Source organism: Phyllobates terribilis, unplaced genomic scaffold, assembly GCF_046119375.1.
Source record: "Phyllobates terribilis strain yellow unplaced genomic scaffold, ASM4611937v1 Scaffold_3__8_contigs__length_932513732, whole genome shotgun sequence".
Taxonomy (NCBI): domain Eukaryota; kingdom Metazoa; phylum Chordata; class Amphibia; order Anura; family Dendrobatidae; genus Phyllobates; species Phyllobates terribilis.
Window position 1 is genome coordinate 317,119,327 of NW_027362763.1, and position 18,134 is coordinate 317,137,460.

An 18,134-nucleotide genomic window follows, 5' to 3' on the forward strand; every position below is an offset into this window, starting at 1 on the left:
TTCTGTGGCCCTCAGACATGGTGACTGCTGTGTTCTGTGGCCCTCAGACATGGTGACTGCTGTGTTCTGTGGCCCTCAGACATGGTGACTGCTGCATGTTCTGTGGCCCTCAGATATGGGGACTGCTACGTGTTCTGTGGCGCCTCAGACATGGGGACTGCTGCGTGTTCTGTGGCCCTCAGACATGGGGAGTGCTGTGTGTTATGTGGCCCCTCAGACATGGTGACTGCTGTGTGTTATGTGGCCCCTCAGACATGGGGACTGCTGCATGTTCTGTGGCCCTCAGACATGGGGACTGCTGCATGTTCTGTGGCCCTCAGACATGGGGACTGCTGCGTGTTCTGTGGCGCCTCAGACATGGGGACTGCTGCATGTTCTGTGGCCCTCAGACATGGGGACTGCTGCATGTTCTGTGGCCCTCAGACATGGGGACTGCTGCATGTTCTGTGGCCCTCAGACATGGGGAGTGCTGTGTTATGTGGCCCCTCAGACATGGTGACTGCTGTGTGTTATGTGGCCCCTCAGACATGGTGACTGCTGTGTGTTATGTGGCCCCTCAGACATGGTGACTGCTGCATGTTCTGTGGCCCTCAGACATGGGGACTGCTACGTGTTCTGTGGCCCTCAGACATGGGGACTGCTGCGTGTTCTGTGGCCCTCAGACATGGGGAGTGCTGTGTGTTATGTGGCCCCCTCAGACATGGTGACTGCTGTGTGTTATGTGGCCCCCTCAGACATGGTGACTGCTGCATGTTCTGTGGCCCTCAGACATGGTGACTGCTGCGTGTTCTGTGGCCCTCAGACACTGGGGGCTGCTGTGTGTTCTGTGGCCCCTCAGACATGGTGACTGCTGTGAGTGACGTGCAGAAGCAGCGCCAAGAGATTTCAACCTCATCAAGGTGCAGTCCCAGCAACCGCCTGACAAACTAACCAATGAAATGAGCTAGCTCCAGCAGGAAGCAGGCGGGCTCTGCGCTGATTGGCTGCCAGTGTGTTCTCTCTCCGTTTCCTCCAGCCCGTCCAGCATGGCTTCCCCCTGTTGCTCGGCGGCGACACTGTGGAACGATGGTTGGAGACGCTGGTGTGCAGTGTGATGAGTGACGAGCAGCTGGCGGCAGGGTCGTCGCTATGAGGTCCTATCAGGCTGTGCTGCTGCTGCTCGCCGCCCTGGCAGTGTTCGCCTTCTATTACCTGGGCTCGGGCAGAGAGAATTTCTCCAGCGCCACTCGGAGGATGAAGGAAACCAGCGCCGTGCACAGCGCCATCCCCGGCACAGAGGAGCTGCTGCTGCTGCCGGCGTCTTCTGCAGAATTGAAGCTCGGTGAAGGGAAGAGCAAGAACCTGGAGAGCCGCGGGGTGCAGGACTACCACCTGCTCGTTATGTTCACCAAGGTGGACAGGAGCCCGGGGCTCAGGGACAAGTTCCAAGCGGCGCTGCGCTCCATGGTCCGGTACGGCAAGTTCGAGAGCAGCGAGGTGCTCAGCCTGCACTTCATAGCGGACGAGTCAAGTAAAGAGATCGGCAAAAATGTCCTGAGGGACCTGCTGCAGGAGGCCAGCTTCAAATATAAGGTGGGTGCCCATTACTGCTGCAGGAGGCCAGCTTCAAATATAAGGTGGGTGCCCATTACTGCTGCAGGAGGCCAGCTTCAAATATAAGGTGGGTGCCCATTACTGCTGCAGGAGGCCAGCTTCAAATATAAGGTGGGTGCCCATTACTGCTGCAGGAGGCCAGCTTCAAATATAAGGTGGGTGCCCATTACTGCTGCAGGAGGCCAGCTTCAAATATAAGGTGGGTGCCCATTACTGCTGCAGGAGGCCAGCTTCAAATATAAGGTGGGTGCCCATTACTGCTGCAGGAGGCCAGCTTCAAATATAAGGTGGGTGCCCATTACTGCTGCAGGAGGCCAGCTTCAAATATAAGGTGGGTGCCCATTACTGCTGCAGGAGGCCAGCTTCAAATATAAGGTGGGTGCCCATTACTGCTGCAGGAGGCCAGCTTCAAATATAAGGTGGGTGCCCATTACTGCTGCAGGAGGCCAGCTTCAAATATAAGGTGGGTGCCCATTACTGCTGCAGGGGGCCAGCTTCAAATATAAGGTGGGTGCCCATTACTGCTGCAGGAGGCCAGCTTCAAATATAAGGTGGGTGCCCATTACTGCTGCAGGAGGCCAGCTTCAAATATAAGGTGGGTGCCCACTACTGCTGCAGGAGGCCAGCTTCAAATATAAGGTGGGTGCCCATTACTGCTGCAGGAGGCCAGCTTCAAATATAAGGTGGGTGCCCATTACTGCTGCAGGAGGCCAGCTTCAAATATAAGGTGGGTGCCCATTACTGCTGCAGGAGGCCAGCTTCAAATATAAGGTGGGTGCCCATTACTGCTGCAGGAGGCCAGCTTCAAATATAAGGTGGGTGCCCATTACTGCTGCAGGTAAGCTTCAAATATAAGGTGGGTGCCCATTACTGCTGCAGGGGGCCAGCTTCAAATATAAGGTGGGTGCCCATTACTGCTGCAGGAGGCCAGCTTCAAATATAAGGTGGGTGCCCATTACTGCTGCAGGAGGCCAGCTTCAAATATAAGGTGGGTGCCCATTACTGCTGCAGGAGGCCAGCTTCAAATATAAGGTGGGTGCCCATTACTGCTGCAGGAGGCCAGCTTCAAATATAAGGTGGGTGCCCATTACTGCTGCAGGAGGCCAGCTTCAAATATAAGGTGGGTGCCCATTACTGCTGCAGGAGGCCAGCTTCAAATATAAGGTGGGTGCCCATTACTGCTGCAGGAGGCCAGCTTCAAATATAAGGTGGGTGCCCATTACTGCTGCAGGAGGCCAGCTTCAAATATAAGGTGGGTGCCCATTACTGCTGCAGGAGGCCAGCTTCAAATATAAGGTGGGTGCCCATTACTGCTGCAGGAGGCCAGCTTCAAATATAAGGTGGGTGCCCATTACTGCTGCAGGAGGCCAGCTTCAAATATAAGGTGGGTGCCCATTACTGCTGCAGGTAAGCTTCAAATATAAGGTGGGTGCCCATTACTGCTGCAGGAGACCAGCTTCAAGTACTAGGTGGGTGCCCATTACTGCTGCAGGTAAGCTTCAAATATAAGGTGGGTGCCCATTACTGCTGCAGGAGGCCAGCTTCAAGTACTAGGTGGGTGCCCATTACTGCTGCAGGTAAGCTTCAAGTAGAAGGTGGGTGCCCATTACTGCTGCAGGAGGCCAGCTTCAAATATAAGGTGGGTGCCCATTACTGCTGCAGGTAAGCTTCAAGTACAAGGTGGGTGCCCATTACTGCTGCAGGAGGCCAGCTTCAAATATAAGGTGGGTGCCCATTACTGCTTCAAGTACAAGGTGGGTGCCCATTACTGCTGCAGGAGGCCAGCTTCAAATATAAGGTGGGTGCCCATTACTGCTGCAGGAGGCCAGCTTCAAATATAAGGTGGGTGCCCATTACTGCTGCAGGTAAGCTTCAAATATAAGGTGGGTGCCCATTACTGCTGTATTAGGCCAGCTCCAAGTAATGGTGGGTGCAGTGCTATTACTGCTGAAAAAGGACAGTACTTGAAGTACAAGCTGTGTGCCTAATATTGCTGTATGTGCCAGCTCTAACTATAAGGTGGGTGACTATTATTGCTGCTGGGGGGGCTAGCACCACATACCATTAGGTCCAGAAATATTTGGACCGTGACACAATTTTTGGCATTTTATCTGTTTACCAGAGGGTTATGTAATCAATATGGAATTAATGTGCAGACTCGCAGCTTTAATTTGAGGTTATTCACATCCTGATTGGAGTAAGGTTTTAAGAATTACAGCTCTAAGACGCAGCTGCCTCTTTGAAGGGACCAAAAGTAATTTGACAGCTATTTCTAATGTTTTTAATGGGCTTTATGGACTATTCCCTCATTAATCCATCAATCAAGCAGGTAAAAGGTTGGGAGCTGATTCCAGGTGTGGCATTTGCATTTGAACGCTATTTCTATGAACACACAATATGTGGTCAAAGGAAGAGAAACAGACCATCGTTAGGCTTAAAAAAAAAAAAAAAAAAAAAAAAAAAAAAAAAAAAAAAATCCATCAGAGATACTAGGAGTGGCCAAATCAACGGTGTGGTACATTGTGCAAAAATATAAACGTGCACCGGTGAGCTTGGGAACTCAAAAAAGGCCTGAATGTCTTCGGAAGTTAACAGTGGTGGATGATCGCAGAATCCTTTCCATGATGATGAAAAACCCCTTCACAACACCCACCCAAGTGAAGAACACTCTCCATGAAGTTGGTGTTTCGGTATCTTAAATCTACCAAAACGTGAAGACTTCATGACAGCAAATACAGATGGTTCACTACAAAGTGCAAACCATTAATCAGCCTTAAGTATAGAAAGGTCAGATTACACATTACGAAAAAAAAACACCATATTAATAAGCCAGCCCAGTTCTGGAAAAGCAGTCTTTGGAGAAATTAATCGAAAATCAACCTGTACTAGAACGATGGGAAGAAGAAAGTATGGAGAAGGCTTGGAATGATTCATGATCCAAAGCACGTGACATCCTCTGCAAAAATGGTGGAGGCGATGTGATGGCATTGGTGCGAATGGCTTCCAATGGCACTGGTCGCTAGTGTTTTATTGATGTCACTGAAGACAGAGGATTCAACCTAACGTAGCAAGGATGATTGGATGGCTCTTCACAGTACAGATGGACAAAACATACTGCGAAAGCAACCCAGGAGTTTAAAGGGGTTTTCCCAAAAACAAAAGTTAATTTTAAAAATTGGCTGTGTCTGACCGTGTAGGGAACATGGTCTGATCATACCACAGCTCCTGGGGAGGGGAGGAAGCAAAAGTCAATACAGACATTACAGCAGGGGATCACAGAGGATTCATTTTGTGAGGTAAAATATGTCACTGCCTGTTTTTAAACAATATTTTACCTCACAAAATGAATCCTATGTGATCCCCTGCTGTAATGTCTGTATTGTCTTTTGCTTCCTCCTCTGCCCAGGAGATGTGGTATGTTCCGTACACTGTCAGACACAATTTTTAGAATTTAACTTTTTGATCTTGGAAAAAAAAACCCTTTAAGGCAAAGAGTGGAATATTCTGCAATGGCTGGGACAATCACAAAATTTCAACCCCGTCGAACATGCATTTCACATCCTTTAAAGGGGTTATCCAGGCATTTAGTATAATCTCCGTGTGTATCTAGGCTGCAGAATGTTGATAGTTTGTAATTTTCTCCCTGTCAGCATTCTGCTCCGTTGCCTAGATACAGATATGCCATGTGACAAGCCTCTCTTCTTGATTCTGGAGAAGCTGGTGAAAACCTCACTAGCTTTCCTGTCTGGCAGAGTCTAGTCGGTGATGTCACAACAGACACCACCCCCAGCCTCTGCCAGATCCACCCCCATCTCCGGCTCCAGCCTCTGCAACTCCCAGTGCCAGCCAGGGAGGCAGCAAGGGAATGACTGGAGGTACCAGAATCTTACCATAAGGTAGACTGACTAAATTGAATGATGGAGAAAAAATAATGCTGAAAGCTTTCTCCACTGTTCAATATCGGGTAAGTCTGAAGTTCCTGCCAGGACCTTTAAGTCACATGACAGCCTCATGTGACCAGGTGCCAACCACCCAGCGCTGTCCTGAAACCCCAGAAAGAAAAGGCTTCTTCATAGGTGAGTATAATGTGTCCGTGTATCTATGTATCTATCTACTGTATTTTTCAGACTATAAGACGCACCGGACCATAAGACGCACCTAGCTTTTAGAGGACGAAAATAGAAAGGAAAAAAAAAAAATGTAAGCAAAAAATATGGTCATGATGCCCTGTTAAGGGGGAGGGAGTCTTCTGCTGGCACTGTTATAGGGGTAATGTCCCCCATTTCTGTTAATATTCCCCATCTTGGTATATATGGCCCCCTCCTTCCTGTTATGCATGGCACCCCAATCCCTCATCCTGGTATGCATGGCCCCCTCATCCCTCTTCCTGGTATGTATGGCACCCTTCATCCTGGTATGTATGGCCCCCTCTCACACCCATCCTGGTATGTATGGCACCTTCATTCCTCTTCCTGGAATGTATGGCCCCTTTCATCCCTGTATGTATGGCCCCCCTCATGCCTTATCCCGGTATGTATGGCACCCTTCATCCAGGTATGCTTGGCGCCCCCTGATCCCCCATCACGCTGCACAGAAAAATAACAAAAAACTTTCATACTCTCCTCACTCCTCCATCACTGTGTCCAGCTCTGTTCCGGAATAGTCACTGCTCCCCACGCCGGGACTGCGTGCGTGGGGAGCAGTGACCATTCAATCTCCCTAATAGCGCGCACACTGTAGCCACAGCGCGACTCCTGCTGCGGTCAGCGTGCCTGCTATTAAGGGCCATGAATATTCACCACTCCCATGGGAGTGGCTGTTGGTAAAGTCTGTGGAGCGTCAGAACTCCATACACTTTTTGTTAGATTCGGTGTTTATTGAAATAAAGTATTTTTGTGTTTTTCCTTTTTATTACTGGGCTAGTAATGGGGGTGTCTGATAGACGCCTCTCCATTACTAACCCCAGGGCTTGATTCCAGCTGACATTACACAGCTGACATCAACCCGAAAAAATATTACCCCGATTGCCAAAACACCAGGGCACTCAAGAAGAGCCTGGTAAAGTGCGAGAGTTGGCACATCTCATGTGATGTGCCACTTCTGTGACCGCTGCGTGCTAGTATTTTTAGGCTCGGAAGGATCCAATAACCAGGGGCCTTCCCAGCCAGATATCAGCTCACAGCTGTCTGCTTTACCTTGGCTGGTTATGAGAAATAGTGGGGGACCCCTCGCAATTTTTTTCTAGTTATTTATTTGGTTTTTACAAAGCTGGACAATAAGCTCCACATGCCAGGTTACTAACGTGTGCAACCTTATAATAGCTTCTGTGGTTGTGGAGTTATATATTTGCCAGATATCTATTTATCTATGTATTATTATTTTTGCACATCTTTTAATAGGAACCTTATCGCCAGAAATAACGCTATTAACCTGCAGATATATGGTTAATCTGCAGGTTAACATCATTATTATGCTGCCTGGCGCCTGCACATATCCGAACACTGTGAGGTGAAAAAGAACTTTATTCCCCCCGCAGCGTTCCTGTTTAAGCCATGGGGCAGCTTCGGTTCAGTCAATGCTCTGAGTATACAGAATGTCGGCTGTAATCACGCCCCGTCCCTGACTGACAGCCGGCCCCAATGCAGAGCGAGTGTCAGTTAGTTCGGGGGCGCAGTTATCCGTTCTTATAAAAGTCACAACCTAATGAAGTCAAACAAGTCTTTGATGTATGGATTCAAGAAATGTCCATTCATCAAATGTTCCCGTTTATTCTGGTACTTACCTCAGTAATATTTTCTCTACAACTTGATCTGTAATTTTAATTTGACTTCTCTTGTTTTTAGTTTTTATTCATACCTTATGTTGGTCGGATCAGCTGTCTTGGAAGTCCAAGTATGCATTTATTGTTGGGATCATCTTCATTTTTTTTTTCTGGACATTTCTTGAATCCATACATCAAAGACCTGTTTGACTTCATGACACTGGCTTTTATAAGAAGTGATATCAGGGGAAATGGAGGGTGGGAGGTGTTGCCTTGAGGGGAACATTGGGTGGTCTATTTATCTGATCATCTACACGTTATGTCGATTTTATTTTTTTTCTTGATTTGTATTTTTTATATATTTTTTTTTACTATTAACATCTATTTAGAGATAAATGTATGTGTGAATATGTACATATAAAATATACATATATTTTCAATATTATACGTGTACATTTGATGGATATATACTTTCCCTTGTTTTCCCTTCTTTTTTTTATATATATATTTTAATTTTTCTCTTTCATTCTCCGTCTTTTTTTCACACATTTTCAGTATTTTCACTTGATTCCTATCACTAGCTTCATTTGTTTACCAATCAACATTCTTTATTTTTCTCTTTATTCTAGTTGGTATTTATTATTTTGTTATATACATGGTGTACTTACATCTCACACTGTTCGACAGCTGCAATCATCAGCATTACTTTGTTTACTTGGTACTATGCACTTTTTTCCTCTTATACTGGTATTATACACTGCTCAAAAAAATAAAGGGAACACATTAAACAGAATATAACTCCAAGTAAATCAAACTGTCCACTTAGGAAGCAACACTGATTGACAATCAATTTCACATGCTGTTGTGCAAATGGAATAGACAATAGATGGAAATTATTAGCGATTACCAAGACACACTCAATAAAGGAGTGGTTCTGCAGGTGGGGACCACAGACCACATCTTAGTACCAATGCTTTTTGGCTGATGTTTTGGTCACTTTTGAATGTTGGTTGTGCTTTCACACTCGTGGTAGCATGAGACGGACTCTACAACCCACAGAAGTTGCTCAGGTAGTGCAGCTCATCCACGATGGCACATCAACGCGAGCTGTGGCAAGAAGGTTTGCTGTGTCTATCACCGTAGTGTCCAAAGGCTGGAGGCGCTACCAGGAGACGTGGAGGGGGCCGTAGAAGGACAACAAGCCAGCAGCAGGACCGCAACCTCCGCCTTTGTGCAAGGAGGAACAGGAGGAGCACTGGCAGAGCCCTGCATAGTGACCTCCAGCTGGCCACAAATGCACATGTGTCTGCACAAACAGTTAGAAACCGACTCCATGAGGGTGGTATGAGGGCCCGACGTCTACAGATAAGGGTTGTGCTCACAGCCCAACACCGTACAGAACGCTTGGCATTTGCCACAGAACACCAGGATTGGCAAAGTCGCTACTGGCGCCCTGTGCTCTTCACAGATGAAAGCAGGTTCGCACTGAGCACATGTGACAGAGTCTGGAGACGCTGTGGAGAGCGATCTGCTGCCTGCAACATCGTTCAGCATGACCGGTTTGGCAGTGGGTCAGTAATGGTGTGGGGTGACACTTCTTTGGAGGGCTGCACAGCCCTCCATGTGCTCGGCAGAGGTAGCCTGACTGCCATTAGGTACCGAGATGAGATCCTCAGACCCCTTGTGAGACCATCTGCTGGTGCGGTTGGCCCTGGGTTCCTCCTAATGCAGGACAGTGCCAGACCTCATGTGGCTGGAGTGTGTCAGCAGTTCCTGCAAGATGAAAGCATTGAAGCTACAGACTGGCCCGCCCGTTCCCCAGACCTGAATCCGATTGAGCACATCTGGGACATCCTGTCTCGCTCCATCCACCACGTTGCACCACAGACTGTCCAGGAGTTGGCGGATGCTTTAGTCCAGGTCTGGGAGGAGATCCCACAGGAGACCATCCGCAACCTCATCAGGAGCATGTCCAGGTCTTGTAGGGAGGTCATACAGGCACGTGAAGGCCACACACAATACTGAGCCTCATTTTGACTTGTTTTAAGGACATTACATCAAAGTTGGATCAGCCTGTAGTGTGTTTTTCCACTTTTAATTTTGGGGGTGACTCCAAATCCAGGCCTCCATTGGTTAATAAATTTGATTTCCATTGATGATTTTTGTGTGAGAATATTTCATTCATTCAGATCTAGGATGTGTTATTTGAGTGTTCCCTTTATTTTTTTTGAGCAGTGTATATACAGGTGCATCTCACTAAATTAGAATATCATCAAAAAGTTAATTTATTTCAGTTCTTCAATACAAAAAGTGAAACTCGTATATTATATAGATTCATTACAAACGGTGATCTATTTCAAGTGTTTATTTCTGTTAATGTTGATTATGGCTTACAGCCAATGAAAACACAAGTCATTATCTCAGTAAATTAGAATAATTAACAAAAAACACCTGCGAAGGCTTCCTAAGCGTGTAAAAAGGTCCCTTAGTCTGTTTCAGTAGTTTCCACAATCGTGGGGAAGACTGCTGAATTGACAGATGTCCAGAAGGCAGTCCTTGACACACTCCACAACGTCCCAGAGTTCCAATTTTCATCTGGAAATCAAGGTCCCAGAGTCTGGAGTAAGAGTGGAGAGGCACACAATCCAAGCTGCTTGAGGTCTAGTGTGAAGTTTCCACAATCAGTGATTGTTTGGGGAGCCATGTCATCTACTGGTGTAGGTCCACTGTGTTTTATCAAGACCAAAGTCAGCGCAGCCGTCTACCAGGAAATTTTAGAGCACTTCATGCTTCCCTCTGCCAAGCTTTTTGGAGATGAAAATGTCATTCTCCAGCAGGAATTGGCACCTGTCCACACTGCTAAATGTACCAATACCTGGTTTAAAAACAACAGTATCACTGTGCTTGATTGGCCAGCAAACTCGCCTGACCTTAAGCCCTTAGAGAATCTATGGAGTATTGTCAAGAGGAAGATGAGCGACACCAGACCCAACAATGCAGACGAGCTGAAGGCTGCTATCAAAGCAACCTGGGCTTCCATAACACATCAGCAGTGCCATGGGCTGATTACCTGCATGCCACACTGCATTGATGCAAAAGGAGCCCCGACCAAGTAAGTGCATTTACTGAACATACATTTCAGTAGGCCAACATTTTGGATTTTAAAAACATTTTTCAAGCTGTTATAAACTATTCTAATTTACTGAGATAATGACTTTTCTGTTTTCATTGGCACTTCCCCTTGAGAAAGCAGCTATGCGAAACACATGTCAGGGCAGCGAGGAGGGCATTCTTGTTCCTAGGTCACTATGGGTAAGCACTTTCATCTTAGTCGTTTTGTATATTAATTTTGTTTACTTTTATGTACAGGGGGTCTCTGCAAGCACTTCGATTTCTCATTAAATTGAAAAATCAATCTTATTTAATAATCTTAGCGCATATGTTGAAGCTCCTACGTGTTTTTCCCATACTTTATACTGGACTCTGCCGCTTCTTCCATTATTCATGTTTTCTCTTTATTAGTCCTTGATATTTTATGTTTGGTATTCCGTACTTTAAATTGCTTCAATAAATGCATATTTTTTAATTGATGTTTGGTGGTTTATGGTTACTCCATCTTTTGGTGGTTCCACAAGTTTTCATATCGTGAACATGGTCAATAAAAAACAATTGTGGAATTGCACTTTTTTTTTTTATTTTGCAATTTCACCGCACTTGTAATTTTTTCCAGATTTCCAGTACACTACATGGTAATATCAATGGCGCCATTCAAAAGTTCAACTCGTCCTTCAAAATACAAGCCCTTCTGGCTATATTGGCGGAAATATAAAAAAGTTATGACTCTTGGAAGAAGGGGAGGAATAAACTGAAACAAAAAAAATGGGAAATGGTCATGTTGTGAAGGGGTTAAGAGAAACCTTAAGGTAGAATGACCCACAAACCAGCAATAACTACATCTGCAGTAAAGGCCTGGCAAAGCATCACCAAGGAGGAAACCCAGAGTTTGCTTATGTCCATGGCTTCCAGACTTACGGCAGTCATTGCCTGCAAAGGATTGTCTACCAAGTATTAAAAATTAATATTTTATTTTTGGTTAAGTTACTTTGTCCAATTACTTTTGAGCCCCTGAAATGATGAGGTGATGTAGAAAAATGGCTGGAATTCCTAAATGTTTCAGATGGTATTTTTGTTCAACCCCTTTATTTTAACCTGAAAGTCTACACTTCAATTGCATCTGAGTTGTTTCGTTTTAAATCCACTATAGTGGCATGTAGAGCCCAAACCACGGAGATTTGGTCAATGTCCAAATATTTCTAGACCTAACTGTGTAAGGTAAGTGCCTATTACTACTGTATGGACCAACTCCCAAGTATAAGGTGGTTGACTATTACTGCTGCAGGAGGTCAGCTTCAAGTATAAGGTGGGTGCCCATTACTGCTGTATGCACCAGCTCCAAGTATAAGGTGCGTGCCTATTATTGCTGTAGGACGCTAGCATCCAGTATAAGGCGGATGCCTATTACTGCTGTAGGAAACTAGCATCCAGTATAAAGTGGGTGCCCATTACTCCTGTATGGACCAGCTCCAAGTATAAGGTGGGTGCGCATTACTGCTGTATGGACCAGCTCCAAGTATAAGGTGGGTGCCTATTACTGTTGCAGGAAGCTAGCATCCGGTATAAGGTGGGTGCCTTACTGCTGTAGGAAGCTAGCACCCGGTATAAGGTGGGTGCCTATTACTGCTGTAGGAAGCTAGCACCCAGTATAAGGTGGGTGCCTATTACTGTTGTACGAAGCTAGCATCCTGTATAAGGTGGGTGCCTATGACTGCTATAGGAAGCTTGCATCCAGTATAAGGTGGGAGCCTATTACTGCTGCAGGAAGCTAGCATCCAGTATAAGGCGGGTGCCTATGACTGCTGTAGGAAGCTAGCATCCAGTACAAGGTGGGAGCTTATTACTGCTGTAGGAAGCTAGCATCCAGTATAAGGTGGGCGCCTATGACTGCTGTAGGAAGCTAGCTTCCAGTATAAGGTGGGGCGCCTATTACTGCTGTTGGAAGCTAGCATCCAGTATAAGGTGGGCGCCTATTACTTCTGTATGAAGCTAGCTGTCACGCAAGGTGTGGGAAAGACTAAGTGCAACACAAAGGGAAGAGTGAAAGGGAGCCCAGACTCTAGAGAAAGGGGGGAAGTGGAGATCTCATAGGCTGATCTAGTGTCACCCTGTCTCCACTAACTTCTCTATATTGGTTCTTCACCAATCGCCGCACGCGTACTTCGCCCTGTCTTTCTCTGGCGTTAGGCTCAGACTAGGGAAGGGAGGGGTTGAGCACTAGTCGTTCCCCACTGAACAGTAAAGACAACAAGGGGGGACAAACGGGAAAATTGCTTAGCTTTAGTCGACTCCAGACAAATGCGCACCAAAGAGGAAGAAGTACTGCTCTTGCTCAAGCCTTCACAATGAGTAATGAATATCGCCGGTACCTCCCTCTGGCACACAGCAGGTATTTATACACCCAGGCCAGGGTGTTAATTAGCCAGAGGAAGGTAGCCGCTGGGTCCTAGAGATACAGCTTCTAAGAAGTCTGTAATGCCAAACGACGAGATCTCCTGCAGGCTGACTGTTTGTCACTTCTGACACACCTGTGAAACTAGCATCCAGTATAAGGCATGTGCCTAATACTGCTGTAGGAAGCTAGCATCCAGTATAAGGCGTGTGCCTATGACTGCTGTAGGAAGCTAGCATCCAGTATAAGGCGTGTGCCTATGACTGCTGTAGGAAGCTAGCATCCAGTATAAGACGTGTGCCTATGACTGCTGTAGGAAGCTAGCATCCAGTATAAGGCGTGTGCCTATTACTGCTGTAGGAAGCTAGCATCCAGTATAAGGCGGGTGCCTATTGCTGCTGCAGGAATCTAGCATCCAGTATAAGACAGGAGTCTGTTACTGCTGCAAGATTCTAGCATTCAGTATAAGGTGGGTGCCAAGTACTGTTGTATGGGCGAGCTCCAAGTACAAGGTGCAGCAATGCAAGAAACTTTTAGTAAGTGACTGCAGTGCTGCCTCCTGATGACGTCCTTTTCCCGGCTGGGTGACAGAAGCTGCAGGAAAGTGAGTAAAGCCACAGCCTCCTGTGATGTCCTGTTTGAAGACTCTTCTCAAGCAAAATGTCACAAGTGCAGTAAAAAAATATTAGGGATTAGCATCAGAGGGAGTAGTGTAGGGTATTTTATAATAAAGCTAATTACTAAAGTGGTTAGGGTGTAAACATAGATATTTAGAAAGGGCTTTTTAGGTACCGGACCAACCCTTTAAGGTGGGTGCCTATTGCTGCTGCAGGAGGCCAGATTCAGGTACACTGTATGGACAAAAGTATTGGGACATCTACACATTACACCTACAGAAACCTTTTCCGACATGCAATTTTAAATTCATAGTCATTAATATTGGATTGGTCCCCCATTTTCAGATAAAACTGTTTCTACTCTTCTCAGAAGGCTCTCTAGAACATCTTTGTTTGTGTCCTGGATTTGTGACGTCAGACATTGATGTTGGATGATAGGACTTGCAATCTCCATTCTAGTTCACACTAAAGATGTTCAATGGTCATGACTGTGGTCATGGTCATGACTTTGTGCAGCCAGTCAAGTTTTTCCACACCAAATTCTCCCAACCATGCCTTTATGGAATTTTCCTTGTGCAGTGGGGCAAATTCATACTGGAACAGAAAAGGCCTTCCCCAAACTGTTTCCCCAAAAACTGGAACATTCAGTTGTTTAAAATATCTTGTATGCTGAAGTGTTAAGATTTGTCTTCACTCGAGCGAAGGGGCCAATGCCAGCCCCTGAAATTCAACCCAAAAACATTTAACACTCCTCCATCAAAATGTACAGTTGGCACAATGCAATGCAATCTTGTGGTATTAGCCAAACTTTGGCTTGTCATGTGACTGACAAATAAGGAAGCAAGTTTCATCACTCAACAGAACACTTTTACACTGCAGCACAATCCACTTGCGGTGTGCTTTGTATCGCTCCATCCTCTGCTTGGCATTGTGCATGGTGATGTAAGGCTTGCATGCAGCTGATTATCATGAGACTACTGGCATACAGTTTTGTGCTGATGTTATTGCCAGAGGTATCCGGGATCTCTGCAATTATTGAGTCAGCGGGTGAGTTTTATGTACTCTGCGCCTGTGCAGTCAGTGAGCCTGCTCTTTAACTGTACATGGATTGACACTTTGTGGCTGAGTTGCTGTAGTTCCTAACACTTGCACTGTTCAATAATACCATTCACAGTTGTTTCTGGAATATGTAGAAGGGAAGAGATCTCATGAACTGAATTGTTACGTTGGTGGCATCCTATTATAGGACCATGCTAAAATCCATTGAGCTCTTATAACATCACATTATTTCACAAATGTTAGTAAAGGCAGACTGCATATTGAGGGGCTGGATATTATACATCTGTGATGGGACGGAATAGAGAACCTGAATAGAGATGAGCGAATGTTTCAATATTCGGATTACGATCACCGAATTTGCGTTATTCGCCGATTCACCTAGCACCAGCAAAGTGGCATCAATTTCACTAGAGTAGAAGTAGTTTAATGGAGTCAGAAACCTCTTCCACTACAGCCAAACCCAATAGATGGAGACCCAATCAGGATTTTCACATTTCCAAAAATTAGTGCCAGACACCAGCAAAGTGGAATCAACTTCAGTACAGTAGAAATTGTACAATTAGGAATGACACCTCTTCTCCTAGAGCCAACCCAGTAGATGGAGACCCTATCAGGATTCCCCACATTTCCAAAAATTAGTGGCAGACACCAGCAAAGTGGCATCAATTTCACTAGAGTTTAAGTAGTATAATGGGGACTGATACAGCTCCTACAGCCAACCCAGCAGATGGAAACACAAGCAGAACTGTTCACATTTAAAAAAATTAGGGCCTAAGACCACCATTTCTGTGGCCTACAGATTGGAAATGGTGGAGTTCAACCTCTTAGCTTTGTCATCTGTAGGAGTAAACAATCTTTTACTTGAACACAACTGCGGGACCGAGGCTGGCTGCAGTGCTGAGAGAGGACGGAGTACAGTGAAACAGACAAACTGCTAGACTGTGAGTGAGGTGCAGGCGGAGATGTTACGGTGGATTGAGAAACATGAGGTGTGCTCAGTGAAACAAACACAGCAGGCATGTCGGTTTCTGTTACAGCTGACAGGCTCTCACTCAGCCTGACTGGCGCGAGTTATACAACCGTAGGTTCTGCGGTCGGAGACCTGCGTGACAATACTTGCCACGGTAACAGAGGAGGAGGAAGAAGCAGCAGATGCATTTAATGGGGCAACTGATGGTTGTTTATTGAAAACCAATTTTGAGTTAATCATGTTTGTGTACCCCTTTGTGGAGAACAATATCTGCACCAAATAATTAATTTCACTACAGTATAACTATACAAATAGGTGGAGACCTAAACCTCTTCCACTACGACAAACCCAGGAGATGGAGACCTAACCAGGAGTGTTCACATTTCCCTAAATTAGGGCTTAACACCATCAAAGTGGCATCAATTTAACTAGAGTAGAAGAAGTTTAATGGAGACAGAAACCTCTTCCTCTACAGCCAAACCCAATAGATGGAAACCCAATCAGGATTCCTCACATTTCCAAAAAATAGTGGCAGACACCAGCAAAGTGGCATCAATTTCACCAGAGTAGAAGTAGTTTAATGGAGACCGAAAGCTCTTCCACTACAGCCAACCCAATAGATGGAGACACAAACAGGAGTGTTCACATTTAAAAAAATGAGGGCCTAAAACCACCAAAGTGGCATGAATTTCACTAGCGTTTAAGTATTATAATGGGGACCGACACATCTTCCACTACAGCCAACCCAATAGATGGAGACCCAATCAGGATTTCCCACATTTCCAAAAATTACTGGCAGACACCAACAAAGTGGCATCAATTTCAGTACAGTAGAAATTGTACAATTAGGAACGACACCTCTTCCCCTACAGCCAACCCAGTAGATGGAGACCATCCTCTCCAGTCGTTCACCACGTGTCAAACTTGTACTCTGTTGTGCAGGTGCACGAGCTGGTCTAAAAAATGTGTGAAAGGACTCACAGAAATTGCTTCTGCCACTTACACTACTGCTGCTGCTAATATTTTGGCGTTGACTAATTGACGTGCCGGAGGTTGGAAGTGTAGACCTAGCTGCGATGAACTCTGTGTGTCTCACTGCTGGCTTGGGAAAAACCTATGTTAAGGTTGTGTAAAAGCTTGTTTTTTGATGCTCCATCATTCGCGCGTGCCTTTCCAGGGCAGGAAGGATCTGGCAACATTTACTCTTATAACATGGATTTAACAGAGTGGCAACCCAGTCATCAGCACTATTTTGAATCATAACTATACGGGGATCATGTTACAGATAGTGCAGCAAGAACACAGTCATATGTCGGCCTCTTTCCTTAGGTTCAAGCCCATGCTGTGTTATTGCCTGGGTAATTCTGATGCTTGTTTCCTCCTTCCCCACCCGCCAAACACAAACAGGGAGGAGATGATTATCCTTTTCATGTTCTGACTGTTGCTTGCCCATCACCTCTTCCTCTTCCATTTGTTCCTCGCCTTCACTATTAGTTTTTCTGCTATCGCCAATGCCCCTTGATCGCAGTGAACCACCCTCCCTTGGCACTCTGAGATGTCCCCTAGTGTATGACGTTAGTAACAGAACAAAATATTTTTTTAGTGTGAATGAAGCCTGTATAACATAGGAGATATGCTACAAACAATTTCAGACTGAGATGTCCCCTACTGTATCACATTAGTAATACTGTATCTCATTAGTAACAGAAGAAAGTATTTTTTATTGTGGATGAGGCCTGTATAACATTCGAGATATTCTCCAAACTAATTCAAACTGAGATATCCCCAGATGTATAACTTTAGGAATCAAAGAAAGTATTTTTTGACTGTGGATGAGGCCTTTATAACATAGAATATATGTTCCAAGATATTTCATACTCAGATCTAGCCTGCTGTATCACATTAGTCATAGTAAAAAATAGATTTATTTACTCTGCATAAGCTCTGCATACAGCTGAATTTCATCGCCACTAAAATAGTATGTGGCTTTTAGCAAAGTGTATCACATTTGTGACACCAAAAAACCTTTGGTGGACTGTGACTAGCAACAGAAAAAATATATTTTTTATACTCTGAAAACAGTTAAATTTCACCGCCACTAAAAGCACTAGGTGGCTTATAGCAGAGTGTAACACGTCTGCAACACAAAAAAATCTTTGGTGGACTGTGACTAGCAACAGCAAAAAAATATTTATTTGTTTCACTGTGCATAAAGCTGAAGTTCATCCACCAAAAAATTACAAACGGCTAACACAGCTTGCACTGTCATATTAGCAAATGAAAAAAAAAAGTTTTTTGCGCTCTGCACTCAGAAGCTCTACACTGACAAGCTCTGCAGATAGCTGAATTTCAACCCCTCAAAAACAAAAAGTGGCCTACTTTGCTTGCTTTATCACATTAGCAAGTGCAAAAATAGATTGAAGGTCTGCATGGAACACTTTACAACCGAAACACAGCACTGTTCTGAGCCATAGACCCTGCTCTTTCTGTGAGAATCTCAGTAATTACACAAAAACAAAAAAAAGACTGCAAAGTTGATTGAACAGGTACACAGCACAGGACTTATCTACTTATCTGACTTCCACAGAAGCGCCCATCTATCTAGCTAATATCTCTCATTACACAGGA

General features: G+C 45.3%; 1 protein-coding gene across 3 annotated transcripts in view; it reads left to right on the top strand.

The window, feature by feature from the left end:
• The first annotated feature begins 960 nt into the window (after positions 1 to 960).
• The window catches only part of XXYLT1 (xyloside xylosyltransferase 1), a 353,271-nt gene continuing 336,097 nt past the window's right edge, over positions 961 to 18,134 (top strand). Inside the window, exon 1 of one of the 3 annotated variants that reach the window (XM_073675044.1) lies at positions 961 to 1,572. In XM_073675044.1, coding sequence (XP_073531145.1) covers positions 1,129 to 1,572 — 444 coding nt within the window. In that variant the 5' untranslated portion in view covers positions 961 to 1,128. Of the gene's footprint in view, positions 1,573 to 3,410; positions 3,436 to 3,467; positions 3,477 to 18,134 lie in introns of those variants that run through there. The other 2 variants (XM_073675045.1, XM_073675046.1) reach the window with 2 other exon arrangements.